The sequence below is a fragment of the Acomys minous genome, assembly GCF_964271855.1.
Source record: "Acomys minous genome assembly, chromosome: 9".
Taxonomy (NCBI): domain Eukaryota; kingdom Metazoa; phylum Chordata; class Mammalia; order Rodentia; family Muridae; genus Acomys; species Acomys minous.
Window position 1 is genome coordinate 55691118 of NC_140490.1, and position 21375 is coordinate 55712492.

A 21375-nucleotide genomic window follows, 5' to 3' on the forward strand; every position below is an offset into this window, starting at 1 on the left:
TCTTCCTTCTTTTCTTCCTTAGCTTTCCTGTGGTTTGTTAGGTACTTGGCTTTAGGAGGTTTTTGTTTATTTGTTTGTTTTATTTTTTCCAGAGCTGAGGACTGAACCCAGGGCCTTGTGCTTGCTAGACAAGCCCTCTACCACTGAATTAAATCCTCAACCTCAGCTTTAGGGTTTTTAATGCATTTACTTTAAGACAAAATTTTATACTGGATCCTAGTGTTCTGGCATCTAGCTCTCTATGTAGGATGACTTTGAACTTCTGATCCTCCTGCCTCCACCACCCAAGCATTAGGACTATGGGCACGCGCTACCATACCCAGTTTATACCGATCAAAGCCAGGGTGTTGCACATGCTAGGCAGGTGCTCTACCAGCTGAGCGCATCTCCAGCCCTACGAATCGTTTCTTGGGTAGAGTCTGGCCCTTTGCTGTCCACTTCCATTGACAGAAGAAAGAGCCAAGTGCCTAAAGCAGTGCTTTGAGGGGCCGAGTGGGAGTCGCTTCTCACCTCACTGGAGGTTCTGAGGAGACAGTGAGATGAAGACACGCCTTCATTCAATGCTTCCTTGAGGCTTTTCAATATGCGAGGCCAGTAGAATTTGGCATGGATTCCTTTGCCCTGGCCTACTGAAGGAACAAAGCAAATTCTAGAAGGACTGGACTGGGAGGTGGAGTGGGGAGACCAAGGGACAACAGGAACCCTTGGACCTCATTAAAAATTAGGGCACTTTAATATCCATAATTAATTTTAACTCATCAGATTGAAAGAAAAAGTTGAAAGGGACTTGGGAAAAAAAGTAATTGGATGGCTTTGCTAAAACCCAACTCAGAGACAACATATTTTCTTAATTAAAAAGAACTGGTCTATATACTTGGCGGGCAGGATGAGTGTTGAATCAATCAAGTGAAATTATAATTGTGAAAAGCAATCAACATTGCAAGCAATGCCTCCATGGTCTGAGTTCTGAGTGACCAAACTGGCCACAGTTCCCAAAAGAAGTCTACCACTGGCTGACTTCATCACCAGGTCCCGGAGGAGAATGCAGACTATTAATTCAATACAGCCAGCAGACTGTCTCCTAGGGCAATAAAACAAAGCAGGCATTCCTTTTTATTTTTTATTTTGTTAAGGCCTCAATCCTGACTATTTCTAGTGGTAAATACAGGAGGAACACCCATGCTGTGCGGTGCTTCCAAGAAACACCACGACAGGGAGAAGCAAAATGTCATATTTCACTGGGTGGTGGCTACCCAAGTGTCGCGTCTCAGTTACTGGCATGAGAGAAGCTTAGTAAGTCACAGCGTTGAATCTAGGAGACACGTTTCCCCAAAGAAAAGTGGGGTACTTTGAGAAGCTGCATTCAAATCCCGGGCACCAAAAATGACAGTTGTAATGAGCCACCTCAAAAAATAAGCGCATTCCCCTGGGAATTATTTCACTTCCTTGGGATCCCCGCCCATGCCCTGAGCACCTACATCCTCCAAGGGGGCACAAGTAAGCTCTGAAGGTGACTGTGCGCCTTGTGACTGCATTTCATTAGATCGTAACATCTGTGACTCGTCCCACACCCTTATCACACAGAGAGGTGAACTGAAGCTCAGACCCACTAGGTAGGTTTCTCCAAAGCCACAAGGTTGCAAGAAAGAAAACTCTGTCAGAGAATCTCACTGCAGGTACTCAACGTCACACTTCTTTCCTGGGCTGCTGAATGACGCAAGCAGTCCAGCACTCAGGAGCACTCGCACTAGCATGAGGAACATCAGCGCTTGAGTTCAGTGTCCTCGACAGCTATGCACTTGCTTCCGCCAGGACCTTCCTCCTCCCCATTCTAGGGAAGACTTCTGAAAGTTGGGACTAACCCTCAGACACTGGGGGCTGTTTCATCTTTCTTGCCCTTTGGACTTGCAGTACCCAATGCAGGCTTGGCCATTGAGAACACTTCCCAGACAGCAAGATGATCAGAGTTGGGTACAAGGCAGGAGTCAGTCCAATGAGTGTCACAAGGCCTGGCTTCCTGCTGGAGCCAGGAAAGGAGAGAACTCTGTATTTGAAGATGAGGTTTCCAAGGTCACCCCGAGCCTCTGGGGTAACCTTACTGGACATTCATTGACTGTCTTTTTGAGGATTCCACCAAGAACACAGGAAACAATTTTCTAGTACCATCTGGTCCCAACAATCTAACCAAGCTGAAGTAAGTTAAATGAGCCAATACAATCCACTTTAGAGGCGCTGACTATTGTGCCCAGACAAGAGTCCTGGTAAATGCAAGTCCATAGTACACAAATGAACACCACTTCATGCAAATTGAGCACTCAAAGTCCGAAATTCACCAAAACTTAAACCTCAGTTGATGGTTGATGGTCAAACCAAAGTGCACTAAAACTACTGTATAAAATTAACATATAGCTATAGATATGTAAGATGAATAGGGAATATAAATTAATTTTGTCATTAGGCGTAAGTCTTATCCTCAAGAAATCTCATTATGTATATAGGCAAGTATCCCCAAACCTAAAGAAAAGAAACATCTGAAATCTTTCTGGCCACAAGAAGAAGATGACCCAGGTTCAGTTTCTGGCATCCACACAGTGGGTCACAACCGTTTGTGACTAGTGCAGAGGACCTGACACACCTTCTGACCTCTGTGGGTGCCAGGCATGCACATGGTACACATATTTACATGGCACCAGGCATGTGCATGGCAGACATATATACGTACAGGCAAAATAGTCACGAATAAAAAAGTAAATGTAAAGATAAAATAATTGGGGTGTTTCCATGATTTTGTGGGAAGGAAAAAAAAAAAGAGTTGTAGAAATTTCATCAAACAGAAAGATGCTTGTCTGAACCAAGAGGTGTGGGCATGTGATGCCTACAGCCCAAGCCTCTGGGTAATAGTGCTCTACGAGGAGGGTCCTGGGATCCCAGGACCATTCCTAGGACCCGCCCCCCGCCCCCCACTAACCACTGTATTTGCTGAGCAGAAGCTGTCCAGCACCTGAGGCCGTAGGTACCTTTGTCCTGATGGGGACCAATGTCCCAGTCACGCTCACCTGAAGCGCTGGAGCTCCGGGACACATCCTGCGACTGGGTGGACCGGTTGCGACTCTGCTGCCGACGCCGACTGGAGGCTGACCTGGTGGTGCGCACGTGGACCTCGCTCACCTTGAAGAAGGCTACCATGAAGGGCTGCTTGTCGTAAGCGCCGTCTCGGCCCACCAGGCCCGCCGCACGGGGATTGACGTGGAGTCCTTTAATGCAAACCAAAGCCCACCTCTCTTTACTCCACAGATCTGGGGTCTCAGAGGGTCGGGCGACTCTTTCTATTCTCCCGTGTACTACTAATGTAGTAGAGCGTAGGAAACGTTAACAAGGCCCCACGCATTCTCCCACTGTTTAGATAGGGCAGGCTTAAAGTGTGTCTCCCAAGGCACAGGACCACGCCCCTTCCCGCAAGGAGTGCTCTTGTTTCTGGTCCTCCTATTCCTCAATATTCACACTTCCTTTCTGGCTCTCCCTATTGGTGGACCGGAAGCAGGGAGCCAATCAGGAGGGGTAGTTTTCTCAAGGGTCCCTTGGCAAAAATCACAGGAGAGGCAGATTCTGACTAGGCTCCCCCTTTTCCTCTTCCCATGCTCTCCCTTTCCTTTTCCTCTTCCTTTGGTAGGACCCAGGGACTCATGCTAAGCCAGTGCTCCATCACTGGGCTTCCTGCCTTCCTCCCAGGCTCTCCCACCTGGCTCAGCCTGGGCAAACTCTCCTGTCATTGTTAGTCTCGTGGGGGACATGGCCTGAGCCTGCTTCCAAGTCCTTGCTAGGAGAAAGGTTTTGCCTTTGCGATGGTCACGAGGGAAGTGTGAACAAGGTCATCCTGGCACCAAGGACTGGGCTACAAACAACGGTCCCACCACAACTGCTGCAGAGGAAATGAATGGAAACGACGGCGGGGCAGATGCTGGCCGTGTGCAAATCACAACTCACCATCACGAGTCACCACACTCAGCTGGAGTCCCATGTTGTGCTGCGGCGTCACCACCCACAGATTGCTAGTTGCTGTGATGTCAAATTCCAGCCAGCCTTCTTCGGAGGCCCACACCACGCGGGTGTCCAACAGAAATAGGTCAGAGTCTCTGAAAGAAAGGAAGACAAACGGCATGCTGAATCACCTGCCGTCGTCCGGCCTATTCCTACTGTGTCTTGTCACTAAGGACTGCTGGAATCAAACCACACCCGTCTGGGCGACCGGCCACAGCTCTGCCCGAGTGACACCATATAGAGTGCAAACACGATAGAGCAGGCAAGACACCAAGCATGAGCTATCAGGGGTCCTTAAATTCATCAAGACCCACTCACTCTTCCTACACTAACTCTTTCTTGGAATTAAGGTAAATTGCAAAGGTTATTTCATTTGCTTCAGTATTTAGTTCATTTTTTTTTTTATTACTGCATCGCTTTATTTATGGTGCCATTTGTTGGTTAATAGCTTAGTTATGGCTAGTGAACCCTGAAAAGTAGGAGGCAGGTATAAAAACTAGATCAAGTCGGGATCCAAATAATTTATAAAAATTAGGTGTCTCTTGCATCAAATCTCTTGTAAATACCATCAGGCTATGCGTGTAAGATATATGTGAATCAAAAATAAAATCTGCATTTAGACTTAACAGCCATCCCCAAGATATTTCATTATATATGCAAATCTCCACCTCCCCACCCCCACCACATCACTTCTGGTCCTATGCAATCTACAAAGGATGCACAATCTTCACTCCTTTAAAATAAGCATCAAATTCTAATAGTGTACATTTACAAAGCATTCTCTTCTGCCTCGCATTGCTTCATGGCTATAGTAGCCATGACTGCTGGTGTCCACTGGGAAACTGAGTCTCAGACAGGAGGTTATGGGTCAGGATAACATAGCCAAGATGAAAGCTAAGCACTGTGAGAGTTTAGTGAATGAACAAAGGAAGGCATCCCCACCTCCCATTCAAAAAGTGTGCCGTAACGACAGACTATCTTATGAGCTTGTTTCCAAAGACAACCTGTGATCAATGAGGGAGGTTCACGCCCCGTTCACCAGCACTCTTTGAGGCTAGTACAACATCTGAGTTTGGGATCTTAGATTCTTAGGTGGGAAATACACTTTTTCCTGCTTCCAAGGCAGCCTGGAGCTAGAAGGGCTACAAGAAGGGACCTCTATTGTCATCGTTGCCGAGCATAAACACTAGGCGGAGTTTACTCAGCTGCTTGGCAGTCTGTGGGGGGCTTACTGGAGCTTGTCCTCCTCCAAGCTCTCCCCCACGTGGATGTGTCACGTTCCCTGTGGACAGAATAACCCCCTGTGACTGGGGCAACAACTTCGGGCAGGGAGATGAGGGGTGTTCATGGAAAACAGCAAGAGGGGACTGTGAGTCCAACGCTTTGAAGTCGAGATGCAGAAAGACATAAGGTCCACGCTACAAGGCCATAGAAGACCCTCATCCAGAAATAACACAGACGGTATGAACATCTCTGTGGGAAATGAAACAGCCCTAATCCCAAAGCAAGCTGAGGATACAGTCATATTTGGGGCCGACTTTGGCTGGCACTCCCCAGAGGCAAGATCCAGAGAGAAGCTCGAGGAAGGAGGCAGAGTGTATGTGCCCACGTACAGAGCCCCTGACGAGGGTCAGCTGTCATGTGCAGAGCTTCAGTCATGTAGCAGGCACCTAACATCTAACGAAGGGGCAATAAGGATGCTATAGATGCAGTGTGGGTATGGCAGCTGGCACACAGAGCCAGAATGAGCCTATTTTTGTTTCTCAAGAGTGAGGTTCTTAAGAAAGGGTGGGGAGCCGAGCATGCCGGTACACGCCTGTAATCACAACACTAAAAAATCATCATATAAAACGGAGATGAGAAAGAGAGAAAGAGGAGAAAGAGGAGGAAATGAATGAACGAAAGAGGAAAGCAAAAACATGGATCTGGAAGCAAGTAAAATTTGTGGCAACAATGAAAAGAAGCTGGCAAGAAAGATTAATTATTACATTTTGGAAGAAATCACATTTATACAGTTGTCCTGGCTAGTTTTACGCCAAGTTGACACAAGCTAGAGTCATCAGGGAGCAGGGATCCTCAAGTGAGAAAATGTCTCCATAAAATCGTACTGTAGACCAGCCTGAAGTACATTTTTAAAATTACTGATTCCAGAGGGAGAGGCCCAGTTACTAGTGGGTCTACCCCTGGGCTGCTAGCCCTGGGTTCTAGAAGAAAACGAGCTGAGCAAGCCATGAGGAGCAGCCCTCCACAGCCTCTGCATCAGCCCCTGCCTCTAGGTTCTTGACCTGTGTGGGTTCCTGTCCTGACTTCCTCCAGGAAGAACAGTGATATGGAAGTGTAAGCCGGATAAACCCTTCCCTCCAGTAGCTCTGATCATGGTGTTCCATCACAGCAATAGGAGCCCTAAGGCCTGCTTCATGGTCAGGGGCATCCGTGGACGTTGGGGGCTGAGTCTCTGTCATAGCCACTACAGTTATCTCGGGCACACAGAACGCACGGTTGGTTCTGTGGTACCCGTTGCTCACTAGAATGTAGCTCATGGCAGTCCTCAACGCATATGAGACTGACTAAAAGCAAATGAGGTCCAACAGCTACAGGTTCAAGGTCAGAGGGGGAACTTTGGCTTTAGGATGCCCAGGTCCTCTGGAAGGGACAACAGTAAGTTCCTTTTTCGTGGTTGTAACAAAAATGCTTGACAGACACAACATAAAGAAGGAAGGATGACTTTTGCCTCACAGTTCAGGCAGCTCAATCCACAATGGCTCGGATCCATGGGTTTGGGTAGAACACCCTGACCGTAGGTGCATGCTATAGGAGAGAGCTATGTACTTTGATGCTGTCTCTTTGAGACAAAAGGAAGGGAAATGGGTGGGGGGGAAGGTAGGGACAAGGACAATATACCCCCTGGAATATATACCCCAAGTTAGCCCCTAGCTAGGCCTCACCACCTTCCAGAATGCCACCACCAGTTAGAGGCCAAGCGTGCAACACACCAGACTGTGGTGAACATTCATAGTCAAACTATAGCAAGGAGTAACTTAACACAGAGACTTACAGTAACACGAACAGATGAGATAAAGAGATATACATATATACACAGAGAATCACCAAATAAGATGCTCTGTCTCAAAGAAGATGGTAAGTACTGACCCCCAGGGGTTGCCCTGTGACATCCGTGCAGGTGGCCACACCCCACACCCCACCTCACACCTCCCCCACAGAAGAGGTTGTGGCAAGTGGAAGGGTTCAGTAAACTGGGAATGAAAACCATTGATTTGGGCAGGGGGTGGGGGTGAGGGTGGGGGCCGGGTGGGGGGTTGTTTGTGGGATCTGGCCATAGCTCACTGATAGAGATGGCCACATATGCCAGTCAAGCTGCTCATCTGGAATGTTCCGCTATGAGGAATTGCTCGCAGTAGCTCTTGGCTTGAGCGACAGAAGCTCATTCTTCTAACCCCCGTTCCCATCTATGGAAAGCAGAGTCTAAAAGAGTTCACAGTACAGGCTGAATGTCCCGAGCAAGGGCTCAAATAAAGTCAGGGATCAAGACCCCACGTGTTTGAAGTAGAATACTACAACCCAGGATCCATACACACACACACACACACACACACACACACACACACACACACGGGTTTGAGTAGCAGTGATGGATAAATACATGTTCTGGTTATTCTGGTTAATTTCATAGCACTTGGTTGTGCTGGGTATTTGTCTCAGTGACTATCAGATTCTAAGATGTTGGAAATACTAACAGGCACCCTTTCATCTTTACCCAGTACAATCCACTTTATTATCAGAACACAAACTGAAAATACCTGCAGCGTTTGCCCTGTGACTGTTCCAAAAGCTCCTACATACATCGGCTCCTCCTCAGCACCCTACTGGAGACTCTGACCAACACCAGCACGGGTTTGCCAATAGTTTAAGTACCTTGGTCATCATGGCTGCACAGCCAATGATAGCACGTGCACTAATCTTCCATGCACCCTCCAGTGAAGCCTGTATCATCCCATGACCCCCTCAGCACAGAGCTTTGGCTCGGTAGACCCAGGTGGGGCAGGCGTTTATTTGCCGGGCTTCAGAGAGATTCAGACACCACTGGTCTGGGAGAACACTCCGTGGGGCGAGGCTGAAAGCACGCCATCCTTCCGTTCTCCCCGTTTGGTAGACACAAGCTTGGAGGCCATCCGCCCTCAAGATGTCTTTCTTCCTCTCCTTCCAGAAAATCAACTGGAGGCTGGGCCAGGAGCTAAGGTTTGGTTGTATTATGGATGGGCTATTAAATTAGGCCTACAAGCAGAGGCACAGAAAGACAAGTCAAAAGTAATAGTGTTGGAGAAGACAGGGAAAGGTTCAAAGGGAACGGGACACTTTATGCACAGCAGGGCTTCTCAACCTGTCTTCTTTAGCCACTAAACAAGGCAATGACTCCCTGTCCTAGGGTTTATTCCAGCCTGCCCTAGAGGGCAAAGAATCCCTATATCTTTGAATGAGAATACATCTAAACCGTACCAATTTTAATCCTCCAATCCTACATTTCTACATCTCTGCCCAATGTAGGGAACTGAAACAGTTAAAATGCTGCTAATTTGAGGTGGGGGGGGGAGATATTTCATAAAGCCATCCTAACCACTAATGTAGCCTGCCTTCCCACATGTGGAGACGCATGCAATCAAAAGCAATCAGTTTCCAGTAATGAATAATGCATAAGGCACGGTGAACGGTGAGCAGAAACATAAGCCCATTTTTCCTATCTCCCTCAAGCCGAGAATGCAGCAGTTCCCTGAGACCTGCCTTCCTCTCCTACCACACACCCTGACTCCCTCAGCTGAGACACCTCTGAGCTCTTCTGAGTGTATGCAACATTGTTGTAACACTAATTCTAAATTGCGCATTAACAAACAGATCAGAGGAGGATACTGAACGAGGCTTGGGAGCTTCTCAAGCTTGGACTTTGGTTTTGTACTTCAGAGAGAGAACATTCTGAGCAGGAGGAGTGTGAACTTAACCAGGAAGCAGGAGCTAGCTAGTTACATAGCCCAAGCTGCCAATACCTTTTCAAACGGAAAAGGAACAAACACTAAAACATTTATTGCTCGCCTGAGGCCCACTTCAGCTGTCAAAGCCAGGCAGAAAATTGCATATCATGTGGCTCCGGACCATGATAAAATGTTTTCTTCTCCTCAAACAACAGAAGCATCTTCCCATCCTGGTTTTCTCAAATTTGCCCTTCCTTTTAGAAAAGAAACCATCTCAGGCATCTAAAAAGGTTGAGTTTTATCTTTATTGAAAGCCCAACAACATTTCACAGCAGCACCATCTGTCCACAAGTAATGCTGTTCTAAAGAATTGCCTGTCCTGGGCCCTGGAGCTGGCCGGGCTGCTGGATTCCGGTCTCCTTATAGATCTATGTTTTGTTAATAACACATATATCAATATTTGTGGGGGATCCATTAGAGGGCTTCCAAATTAAAACGCTAGTAAGATGCTGGTCCCCTGAGGTGGTGCCGAGTTCTGGTTAAGATGTCAGAATAACACCCGCCCCCCAATCCAAAACAAACAAAACTGAACAAAACAAAACGAAAAGAATGTGTTTACAAACTCAAGTCTGTTTGAAATCACCTCAGAGCTAGGAAACCAAGCTACACATGAGAGATAAATTCAAGCCCCCAGAGTGGGGTCGGGCCCTGAAATGAGGTGTTTGCTGACTTTTGCATTCAGGGCCCTTGTGAATTCTACAATCAACACACCAAAGCAGAAAGCTGCAGCCTGGCATACCGACAAGGGGTAAAAATGAGAGTTCAGACAATCCTGCAGACCTAAAGAAGATAAGTAACAAGGGGGACCCTAGGGAGGATGCTTACTTTTCAGTCAGAAGGACAAATAGAACAGACACTGCAAGAAGCTGAAGAAAGGGAACAGGACAGGAGCCTTCTATAGATGTCCTCTGAAAGGATCAGCCAGCATGGGATCAAAGCAGATGCTAAGACTCACAGCCAAACCTTGGGCATAGCACAGGGAGTCTTGTGGAACAGTGGTGATAGTGGCGGTGGGGGAATAGACCAGTCCACAGAGGACAGGAGTTCCACAAGAAGACCAACAGAGCATCTTGGCCCCGGGGGGGGGGGGGAGTGAGGCTTGCGGAGATTGATGCACCAAGCATGGAGAGGACCCAGGCCCCCTGCTCAGAGGTAGCCACTAGGCAGCTCAGTATCCATGTAGGCCACCTAGTAAGCGGACCAGGACTGTCTTCAACATGAGTGCTGTTACCTACTCACTTCCCAGGGCGAGGCGGCTCCCCAGGTCACAGAGGAAGAGGATGGAGGCAGTGCCGAAGAGACTTGATAGTCTGGGATGAGATGGTAAGGAAGGAAGGCTCCTCCTTTCTGAGGACTAGGGGACAGGGATGGAAGGAAGAGGGAGGGATGGTGGGACTGGAGGAGACAAGAGAAGGGATGTAAAGTGAATAAATTCACTTTTAAAAATGAAAGTGATGATGATGATGATGATGACGATGATGAAGGTAGCAAGGATAAGAAAGAGGAAGGCCTCAAACGAAGCAGCCTGCCTAGAAATGAACATGATCTCACAGAGGTTTGGGTTTAATTTTCTTCAAGTTCTGGCTGCCATGAACACCAATATTTTCATTTGAGATATTTGCCAGATATTAAGCTGTGTATACATGGGATAGGAAGCTGAGAAAACAAGCAGAAAGAAGCTGTTTAGAAGCATCAGAGAAAAGGAGGATTTTTTGGCAGTTTCACAATGCTGGGGAGTTTAAAAATGAGAGTTCAGAGCCCACCAAGGGCGAGGGCCTCTGGTAAGCATCCTAGTCTCAGCTGAAACCTCCAGGGGGCTAAACTGCAAGAGAAGGGGGAAACCAGAAACAGATGAGCCTTAGCAAACCGGAAGCCTAACCTCAACTCAGGCAAAAGGATAAAGGGCTGTGCTTGCACTGCCTCTGAAGTCCAGAAGAAGGTTAAATTCAGTCTGCAAGAAAGCAACAATGTCTATGGATGCTTTTATTAGATTACACACAAAATTTAATAAACAAAAAAGATGTCGGGCATGTCAGGAAATAAAACCAAATGGAGCAAACAATCCAGGGACTAAAAAGATGATGGAAATAGGACCCAGAGGTGATCCAGACGCTAGACCTGGACCTAGTTTCTCAATGCGAGTTTACTTAACAGTAACAAATCACAAATGGAACTTGTTCCCACGGTCTAAAATTGCCTTACTATTTGAAAACCATTTAATGTATTGGCACTATAAAGGGCTAAAAATCAAATAATTTTATCAAATCAGAAAAAAATATATAAAATGTCATATCAATTGCTAATCTTAAAGACAAAACAGAAAGGGGCTGGAAAGATGGCACTATCTCTGTTCTTCCAGAGGTCATGAGTTCAAGTCCCAGCAACCACATGGTGGCTCACAACCATCTATAATGTGATCTGATGTCCTCTTATGGCCTACAGGTGTTCATGCAAATAGATCACTCATATACATAAAATAGATAAATAAATCTTAAAAACAAAACCAAAAAATTGCTTAGGATAATTACCTTAGTCTACTTAATTTGTGTGTTTTTTGTTGTTTTTTGTTTGTTTGTTTTGTTTTTTGAGACAGGGTTTCTCTGTGTAACAAGCCCTGGCTGTCCTAGACTCATTTTGTAGCCTAGGCTGGCCTTGAACTCACAAAGACCTGACTGCCTCTGCCTCCCGAGTGCTGGGATTAAAGACAAGCATCACAGTGCCCTGCCTAGTTCCAGTGTTCTATAGAAACAACAATCATCCTTAAGCAAAATAGTAAATCTCTCACTCACCCCCCAAGATTAGTGTACAAGTAGATCTTAAAATTGCATTGGACTTCCTAGCCATCAAAATTCAAAGGGGGACAGGAAGCAACAGCAGCAAAAAATAAATTTGTAAAGAAAGAAATATTAGTGATATTTACAATTATACTTGCAGATATTTTAAAAGTCTGAATAGGAAAAGGATTAGTATTAATATAAATTGTCAAGTTTCTGGATACAGGATCAATACACAAAAATCAACTGCAGTTCTAAATTAGGAGCACAAACCAATCACGCACACACACACACACACACAGAATACACTACCATTTACCATTAGAATGTAAAATTCAGTGCCAGGATCTCTGTGAAGCCATGAGGACCCGAGCTAGGCCTATGAGAACCCCGGTACTGATATAGCAAGCTGAGCATGGTCGCACACATCTCTGTAACCCCAGAGCTGTGTATGATGAGGATTTCTGGGACTTACTGGACATTAGCTTTGCAGAAAGTGTGATCTCTGGGTTTTGGGAGAGACCTTGCCTCAAAGGAAAAAGGGAGAGAGTGAGAGAGAAGGACACTTGACACCGTTCTCTGGCCTCTACTAAGTCCTCTCTACACACATACTCATACACCACGCATGTACGCATTCTTTCTTGCCTCCCCTCCCCCTCAACACACACGTGTTGATGCTATTTGTGCCGGAAAAAAAATGCATTTCAAGTTTGTCTTCCAAGAAAACACGTATGAGAGAATGTAGTAACGAAAGGGGATAATAGTTACAGAGAATGGGCCATCACTGTGAAACAACAGGACTGTCAGACAGGGAGGACATGGAATGCCAGGACCAGCAGAGGCAAGATGACGAAATCCTGCACTGAACGGCAAACATCTCTGTCATAATTTCTGACTGGTTCTCCCAAGACTCTCTTGGACTTTTAAGAACACAAAATTCACTGGAGAAGAACTGTAGACAAAAATGACATTCTTTAAAGGCCTCAGAAATGCCTGGTTTACCTAGTGATGCTGCTATGGTTCGAATATAAAATATGCCTCCATAGACTCGTGTTTCAATAATTGGTCCCCAGCTGCTGGTGGCATTCTGGGAGGCTGTGGAACCTTTAAGAGGTGAGGCCTGGCTTATAGAAGTATGTCTCTGCAGGTGGGTTTGTGGGCTTACGGGTTATTGCCCAGCCCTGGTTCCCCCCCCCCCCCCGTATAGACTCCTTCCTCTTCTCCATGCATAAAAATGTAATGGTCTGTACCCCAACTCCTACCTCAGATGAAGCTACCAGGACTCTCTGGCCATGAGCCTGTGGGCTAAAACAAATCCTTCTTCCTTAAGCTGCTCTTTCATAGCTAAACTTGGTCACTGTGGTGAGAAAAGCAGCTAACACAGATGTGCTAGAAGGAGGCCATGCTGTGTGTGGGAAGGGCACAGTACCACTTTGCTACTCTGCATGGGTATGGGAGTGCAAGGGGAATCCAGAGCAGCCTGGAAGTGCACTCTGAGTATGAACACCGCTCCTGTGCACATCACACAGAAGACCATACTGAAGAGGTAAGTGGACAAGAGTAATCCTGAGCGTGCAGATGGTGACACAAGTTTATCTTAGCCTTTCTTCTCCTCCTCTCACCTCCTCTGTAAAACATGTTGATGGGCGATGGTTGGTCAAGAGATCAATTGAAGTGTGGGAAGGTTTTCTGTAGGAAGACCTGTATTCTAACAGACATGCTCAACCACCAGTGGGGACAGACTGGAACATCTGTGTGATGCCTGCATCTGAGCTCAAAAGATGGAGGCATGGTGCATGCCATAACAGGGGTACTGACCTCTCCGGGCACTTCTTGCTTATCCTAGCTTAGGGATGCTCCCATGTCATCAGGGTGACTTTTAGAAAATACCACAAACAATAATGTCAGCATGATTTAGCTTTGTCAGAATTCAATCTTGCCATCTTTATTCTCTCAAATGTGATGTTTGCCTCGCCTATGAGAAAGGAAGGCTTTTTCCAATTTTATACCAAACGCAATTTTATATCATTTACATAAAATGCAAATTAACATCAATATTATATATTGGTTTCAGCAGAATGTACTGGTTTATTCTATTAATTATTTGAGTTGTTTGAAATAAAGTAGAAGGATTAGGAGGTGTGGCCTTGTTAGAGTAGGTGTGGCCTTGTTAGAGTAGGTGTGGCCTTGTTAGAGTAGGTGTGGCCTTGCTAGAGTAGGTGTGGCCTTGTTAGAGTAGGTGTGGCCTTGCTAGAGTAGGTGTGGCCTTGTTAGAGTAGGTGTGGCCTTGCTAGAGTAGGTGTGGCCTTGTTAGAGTAGGTGTGGCCTTGTTAGAGTAGGTGTGGCCTTGCTAGAGTAGGTGTGGCCTTGTTGGAGGAAGTACGTCATGTCACTAGGTGGGCTTGGAGGTTTCAAAAGCCCATGCCAGGCCCAGCGTCTCTCTTTCTGCCTGCTGCCTGTGGATCAGGATGGTGAGCTCTCAGCCCCATCCCTGTCTTCCTGCAGCCATGCCTCCCACCATGATGATTATGGACAAAAATCTCTGAAACTGTAAGCCAGCCCCAATTAAATGCGTTCTTTAATAAGCTTTGCTTTGGTCACAGTGTCCCTTCACAGCAACAGAACAGTAACTAAGACACACTGCACGGGTCTTGATCATATACATCCCCGACTCCGCTCCCTAACTCCTCCCAGGCCCACCCCTCCCTCCCACCTACTCTCTCCTTCTTAGGTGCTGGGGATAGAACCCATTGCCCTGCACATGCTGAGCAAGCTATACTCTATCAGACTCATTCTCAAAACTGCTGAGCAATCTTTTAATTATCATTATTGTGTACAGGTGCATATGATATATCTATGTGTATAACGCATATGTGTTCCATGACATGTACGTGGTGATAAGAAGACAACTTTGTGGTGTGTCCACTTGTATGTGGGTCCTGGGGATTGAACTCAGGTCACCAGGCCTGTGTGGCCAGCACCTCTACCTTCTGAAGGATCTCGCCAGCCTACCACTGAGCACGTTTTCAAACAAGGAACATACAAAGGGTGTCCTGTGTGCCTTGGACTTAGCAGAAGTCGTCAAGTTGGTCTCACATAACCTATGGGTTGTTTCTGGTCTTTGCTTGACTCATGTACACTCCATCTCAAGACTGCTTCTCGGGCTCTGGGTCAAGTACTATGTTTCTCCAATATGCGCCCTCTATTTAAGAAGCCAGTTGTTGCTGTAAACTTACCTGTTCTGCTTACTCATAGGTCACAGAAACACATCCCTACAGCAGTAGTTGGCTTCTCGGAGGCCTGTGTGGCCTGCCGACCTGCTTTCCTGACTACTCTATGCCAGAAGACCCAGCACACCATGTCCACAGGCCTTCAGCTCAAGTTCTGAGTTAGTGCTCAAAAACCCAACTTCCCTCCTCCAAGGAGGCCAACTATTTTGTAACACAAACATTTGTTAAATTAAGTGAACACAGCAAATGCTACACGTTGCACTTCGGCACAGATTAGATAAATACATTTCCTGTATGCTCAGAAAAGCGTGTTCAGCCAAGACACCCCAAGATGGTACAGATGGGGAGGTCAAAGCTTCGGCAGAAGGAGCCCTGCAGCTAAGTCTGGAAGCCTCCGTAAGAACATTTGCAAGTAGCGGGAGGCCTGGGCTCCTGGCCCATGTATAAGAAGACCTCCCCAGTCAACCTGGAGCCCTTCGAAAGCATGAAAGTCTCCCAAACTTCCTAGTATTCTCTTTCTCCTATGCACACAAGTTAAACACAGCCAACTGCCACATGCTCCCTTCCTAGAAGACAAATCGACAAGAGAGCCATCCAAGGCTGAGACCATTCTGGTTTTCTGCTTTCCAATCTCGCTGCTGGCCCCAAGGAAGGGTGTCACCACCTCCCTGAGCACATGGCAGCTGTTCCTTTTGGCTAGATTGCAGTACGGACCCTCACAAAGCTTCTGCTAGCTCTTTCTTTACAATGAATTTTTTTGAAAGATTCCGCAGTCACCATACTTCCTGCCTAGCATTTTGTTATGACTTTTCCTGTAGGAGAGGGAAAGTTATGCATTTCAGGCAAACTTGTGTGATACTGCCACCACCACCACCACCTCCACCACCTCCACCTCCACCACCATCACCACCACCACCACCTCGCCCCCCAAAAAAAATGCCTTGAGACCATTCTCAGAGAGAACTAAAATGGAATATCCAGTTGGGCAGACTGAAAAGCCAATGGCTAAGGCAGAGCCAAGGAACCACTGAATGCCAGCTCTCTCCAGGGCGTCAAAAGATAGATATCTCACAAGGAGATATATTGCTCCCCAAACAAGCTCTCTGTCATGAAGCTAGCAGATGCACTTGCACTTAAGAGGAAAAAGCAGACACCTTCTGAAATTCTGGTCCGTTATCACCATACCCCAGGGGCTGTATTTTACTCACTGTTTAACTGTACCAGCTGAGACCTGACCTGCAGCCTTAGTGCATGTATTCAGCATCATGATGTGTTCCCAGTGCCTGCCATCCGCTGGTCCTTTTAGTACTAGGTTTCCAGCCCAGGACAAATGGCTGAGATGCCTTTTAACACACCAAAGCTGATACTGGCTGCCAGGCTCTGCTAGCATCCCTCAGTCCCTACCTTTTATAGGGTTCTCCTGGCTGAGAAACCCTTCCCCTTTACCTGGAACTCTCCAGCCCAGATACTGGGCTGGGCTCTCCAGCACCCCACCCCCACCCCCCGCTCCAGCCCCTGTATAACTCAGTCATTTTGGCTACCCCAGTCTCTGGGCCCAGGCCACCACTCTTGGTCAGTGGCTCCTCTCTGGCTCTCCCACCCCATCTCTCCTCACTTGGCCCAGCTCACTGTGGCCTTGTTCACCTTGGACTCCTACGGATGTCTCTGCCTCTGGCTATGTTCCCCCTTTTTATCTACAATAAACCCTCACCTCAGCCCACACCTAGGAAAAGTCATGCCCTCCTTTCTTTCTTTCTTTCTTTCTTTCTTTCTTTCTTTCTCTTTCTTCTTTTTCATTCATCTGGTGCTGAAACCCACAAGTGGCACAAACGGTTCCCGTCCATAGGACTCAGCCACTCTGAACGAAGCTGCTGCTCTGACTCTCCTAAGGTATGTGTGAATTATTTGTTTCTGCTGGCGTCTGCCACCTACCAAATTTGACTCCAGATTCTAGAGTTCAGTTCCTATCCGGCTTCCTCCTCTCATGTGCCCTGCCCACTCCGTAAGTGTCTCTTCCTGGCTTTTAGAGCCTTCAACGCCCTCCCAAGGCACCCAGCCTGGGCACCCTGAGCTCTGGCCTGCTACAACTCTCTGGTTTTCTTTCTATGCCCACATAGCATGGGCACATCTTTAAAGGCACTTACCTATGTGGCTTTTCCCAAAAGCCTCAGTCCCTCTCACCTCCCCCTGGGAGCTGCATTCCCATCTGAGACCACCTGTGAGCTTTTCCTTGTCTCTTCCCACTAGGAGCTGCCAGTCCAGTCCTACAGCCTCAGCTCTCTGCCCCCTCTTAAAGTTTCCTCTCCCCACTTTAGAGACAATGGTCTCTTCCTTAAACCTTCACAGGCCCTTCCCTCCCTCCCTTCCTCCGGAGGAGCTCTAATACTCCCAGAGCCTGTTCTTTGTCTCTCAGCTCCCTTCCAGAGCCCCGCAGCCACCTACACACCCTTTCTCAGCTCCCTCCTGGAGTTTATAGAAGTTCCATCCTGGGGAGTTCCCCTGAGACAGACTGGAGAGCCCAAATGCCAGACACTGGTGTGCTTTCAAAGCTAGAACCACCCTTCCCCTGAGCTAGCCCCTGATCCTTGTCATCTCAGTGGGCATGCTTGCCACAGCACCCCTTCCCCCCATCCCCCCACACCCCTGACACAGATCCATACATCCAGAAGAAACTGAGTACAATCTGGAATCTCTGGAACCTCCTGGGAAGTCAATAATCTTCCCAGGCTAGTTAGATTTGGTTTCTGAAGGCAAAAGAGATAACGGGCATGCTGTTTGTAATCCCAGTGCTCAGGAAGCAGAGGCCGGAGGGCTAAAAGTTTGAGGCCAGCCTGAGCTCCATGGCAACCTGCTTTAAAAACAAAAACAACAAAACATAAAAAACCAAAACCAACAGAAAACGAAGAGAAGAGTCTTGAGGTCTCCTTGCCTAGGCATTCTCCTTCTTCCATGCGTATCCTTGTATCTGCTTCCTAATTGCTATAGGTGGTTACAGTGGCTTATATTGTACACTGTGCCATGTCAGTTTCCACTTCCTGTACCCTGTTCTCACTGGTGGTATGCTAAACAGACGCCCCCAGCTGCTCATCACAGTTCATACTGATTGGTTTCCTCTCTGTTACTACAGATTTGAGTTAAATCCTTACTACCCAGTCCTCTGCTTTACCATGCTCCACAGATGCTGGGGAGGTTTTCTTTACTACTAGGAGGCACTATGAATATACATTATTGCAGATTTGCCCCCTGTAAATCAGTCTGAACTCATTTTAGAAAAAATAATAGCACCCAAATAATAGCACCCACACACAGGAAAAGTATCATTTCCTGTATACAAATGGTAGTGTGTTTATATAAACTTACCCAAGGTAAGCATGTATGTATATTAAATATATAAATACATACCTTGCAATCACCTGATTTGCAATATCTTGTAAGCACTAATCTATACTTTTAACATGGGCATTAATTTTTTGCCATACACATCATCATCAAATGTGGGGGACCAAATGATAACAGTAAACAGTTTACTCCAATAAACCAGAGGCAGCTGGTCACCAAGGATGCTTACTTAGCGCTACCTACTGCCTTGCTTAGGAAAAGATATCTATTTGAAAAGTCAATGTAATACCAAAACGCCCTGCCAGTTACACACATCCTTTAGAACACCATCGCTTCACGTTCGATAGCCCCTGACCTCCAGAGCACCTTCCAACGACACCTGAGGTCATATGAGGAGAGAGGGGGAGAAGTGGGGAGCAGCCCCACCTTTGGGCTTCCTTGAGCCTTCATACCTGTGCTGATGCTCCTGTAAGACTTGATAAATGCTGATAAGAAAAGTTTGGTTTTTAAAACTCCCCACAACACAGTCCTTGTAGACGCGGAACTCTGCAGCCGTCACCGCCTCACCCTCAGGAATCTGGGACAGGTTGAACTTGAACTCTTTGTGGTGCCTCTGGCGTGGGGAGAACTCCTTGTCGTATTCCACTACAGGGTTAAACAAGAGAGAGTGACAACTATTGTTACTTGACTAGGCTCCACCGTTCCCCAGTGTCACTTCACAGATCACCAGTTACCAGCAGTGGATTAATGAGACCAAGGGGCTGAGGGAACACTGGCTGAACTGCCTCCCTTCTGCCTGAGAGGGAGCAAATCTTTGAGCTGCATTTAGTTTGAATGCTGTAGTTTTGACAGTTGGCTGAAGAAGTGACTTGCATGAGATCAAGTTCTTTAAAGACCCTTGGCATAGGGTTTCCTCCTAAGCAAAAATGAATAGATGGCTGTGCAGAAAGGTGTGAGAATGAAGTGAAGAGCTAGCCACCCACTACACCTTCCTAAGAGTTGCTGGTCTCCGAAACAATACAAGTAGCTGTCACTGCAATTGGTTCCCCACTAGAACCAGATGGGGAGGTCTTATTGGTGAATATGCCACATGCTCTGCCTGCAGAACACCGAGAATCAAGAGGAAACTGATTAAAAACAACAACAACAATAAAAAAAACCCAACATATGATACCTGTTAATTACCTTCTAAATATTTAGGTTTACTCCCATGGATCAGTGCTACTGTTAGCTTTAGGTAGAAACTTTTTTTTCTTTTTCTTTTCTTTTCTTTCTTTCTTTCTTTTTTTAGAAACTTCTTTTTGTAGTGGGGCGTGGGAACTACAGAGACTCATGACTGCTTCAAGTCTGGTGAAAAGTGGCTACTGAGTGCCCAACGCAAGTGAGGCATCTGTGTCCATCACCACCTCCAAGACTCAGGGAGTACTGAAGAGAAGACGGGGAGAATGTTGTAGAACATTGTCTCTCAGTCATGACATGCTATGCACTGTGATAGCCTGCTGAGACCCACGCAAGATGGGGCCCATGAACATCCTGTCATGGGAGGAGTAGACACACACACAGAGACAGAGACAGAGACAGAAGGGAGAGAGAGATACACACGCACACAGAAACACACAATACAGAAAAATACACACGCACATATAGAGAGACAGAGAGAGAGAGAATAGAGATACACAGACACACACACACACACACATATATATACAGACACACACACAGAAACAATAGAGAGAGATACACAGACACACACATATACAGATACAGAGAGAGAGAGAGACAGAGACAGAGACAGACAGACAGACAGACAGACAATACAGAGATACAGAAAGAGAGAGAGAAACACACAGAGACACACAGACACACAGACACACACACACATACACACACACCAAGGGTAGACAGACAGTTAACAGATAGTTGCTGGAGGAGGGGGAAACATCATCTCCTGTGGTGTAGCCACTGGTGAGGTGCCTATGCTTGTATAAATAACCTGTTGTTCATGTTCCCACATAACCAAGAAGCCCTGATGATAGTTCAGTGGGCGAAAAAGCACATGAAAGCAGTAGGGACATCTGGAAAGAGGAGGGGAGCAGTGGGACAAGAAGGGAACATGAAGATAACAAGAGATTAATATGATCAGAATATGTGAAAGGTCACCAGGAAATCCACCATCATGTAGAACTATATATGCTAATGACCTTCTAATCCTCCCAGCCTTTTCCTCCTGGCTGCTTTTCCATCCCAAGATTTGTTCATGGGTCACCATCCATGGTGACATGAAAGAGGGTGGCCGGAGCTGACCTTGGGAGCTGTGACATGAGGAGGACAGGCAGTGCATCACCTCTGCCTTGATATCCCAAGAGTCTCTGCATTTTGCTTGCTGTCCCATGGAGATAGTTGTAGAACATTATATTTGCTATTTGAGAATTCCATCCACGTGTATGATGCGTGCGTGCTCTCCCATCTCCTCACCTCCCTCCTCCTGTGTCATACACCCAAGTCCTTTTCCCACGTGCATGTCTTTTTGTTTTGTTACCATAGGTTTGGAACTACTCATTGGAGCTGGTGTCAGTGGACTTTGGCTGAGGGGGTCTAGAGTACTGTCTCATAGAAGATGATCCTCTCCTGATGGAAACAAAGGCTGAAGTCTAAAGGGAGAGGTCCTGTGTGCCAAGAAAGCTACTGGAGCCCTCTTAAATTTGACAGCAGATCCCAAGCAGGATAAAAGGGATGAATGAAAAAAAATCAACAGTGTCACTTGCTATGAATGGCTTACATAAAACAAAAATTAGAGAAGGATGGGACACACACACACATACACACACACACACACACACACACACACACACACACACACACGTATACACACACAGAGTACCTGGATCCAGTTTCACTCCAATGGATGAATGTATAAATGAAATGAAGCATATAAACACTTAAATGGCTTCC

The 21375-nt window shown here is 46.7% G+C and overlaps 1 protein-coding gene across 1 annotated transcript in view; it reads right to left on the reverse strand.

The window, feature by feature from the left end:
- The window catches only part of BMP6 (bone morphogenetic protein 6), a 155026-nt gene that overhangs the window by 10171 nt on the left and 123480 nt on the right, over window positions 1–21375 (reverse strand). Inside the window, exons 2-4 of the mRNA XM_084795096.1 lie at window positions 18876–19068; window positions 3985–4133; window positions 3057–3254 (exon numbers count right to left, since the gene is read on the reverse strand). Coding sequence (XP_084651222.1) covers window positions 3057–3254; window positions 3985–4133; window positions 18876–19068 — 540 coding nt within the window. The remainder of the gene's footprint in view (window positions 1–3056; window positions 3255–3984; window positions 4134–18875; window positions 19069–21375) is intronic.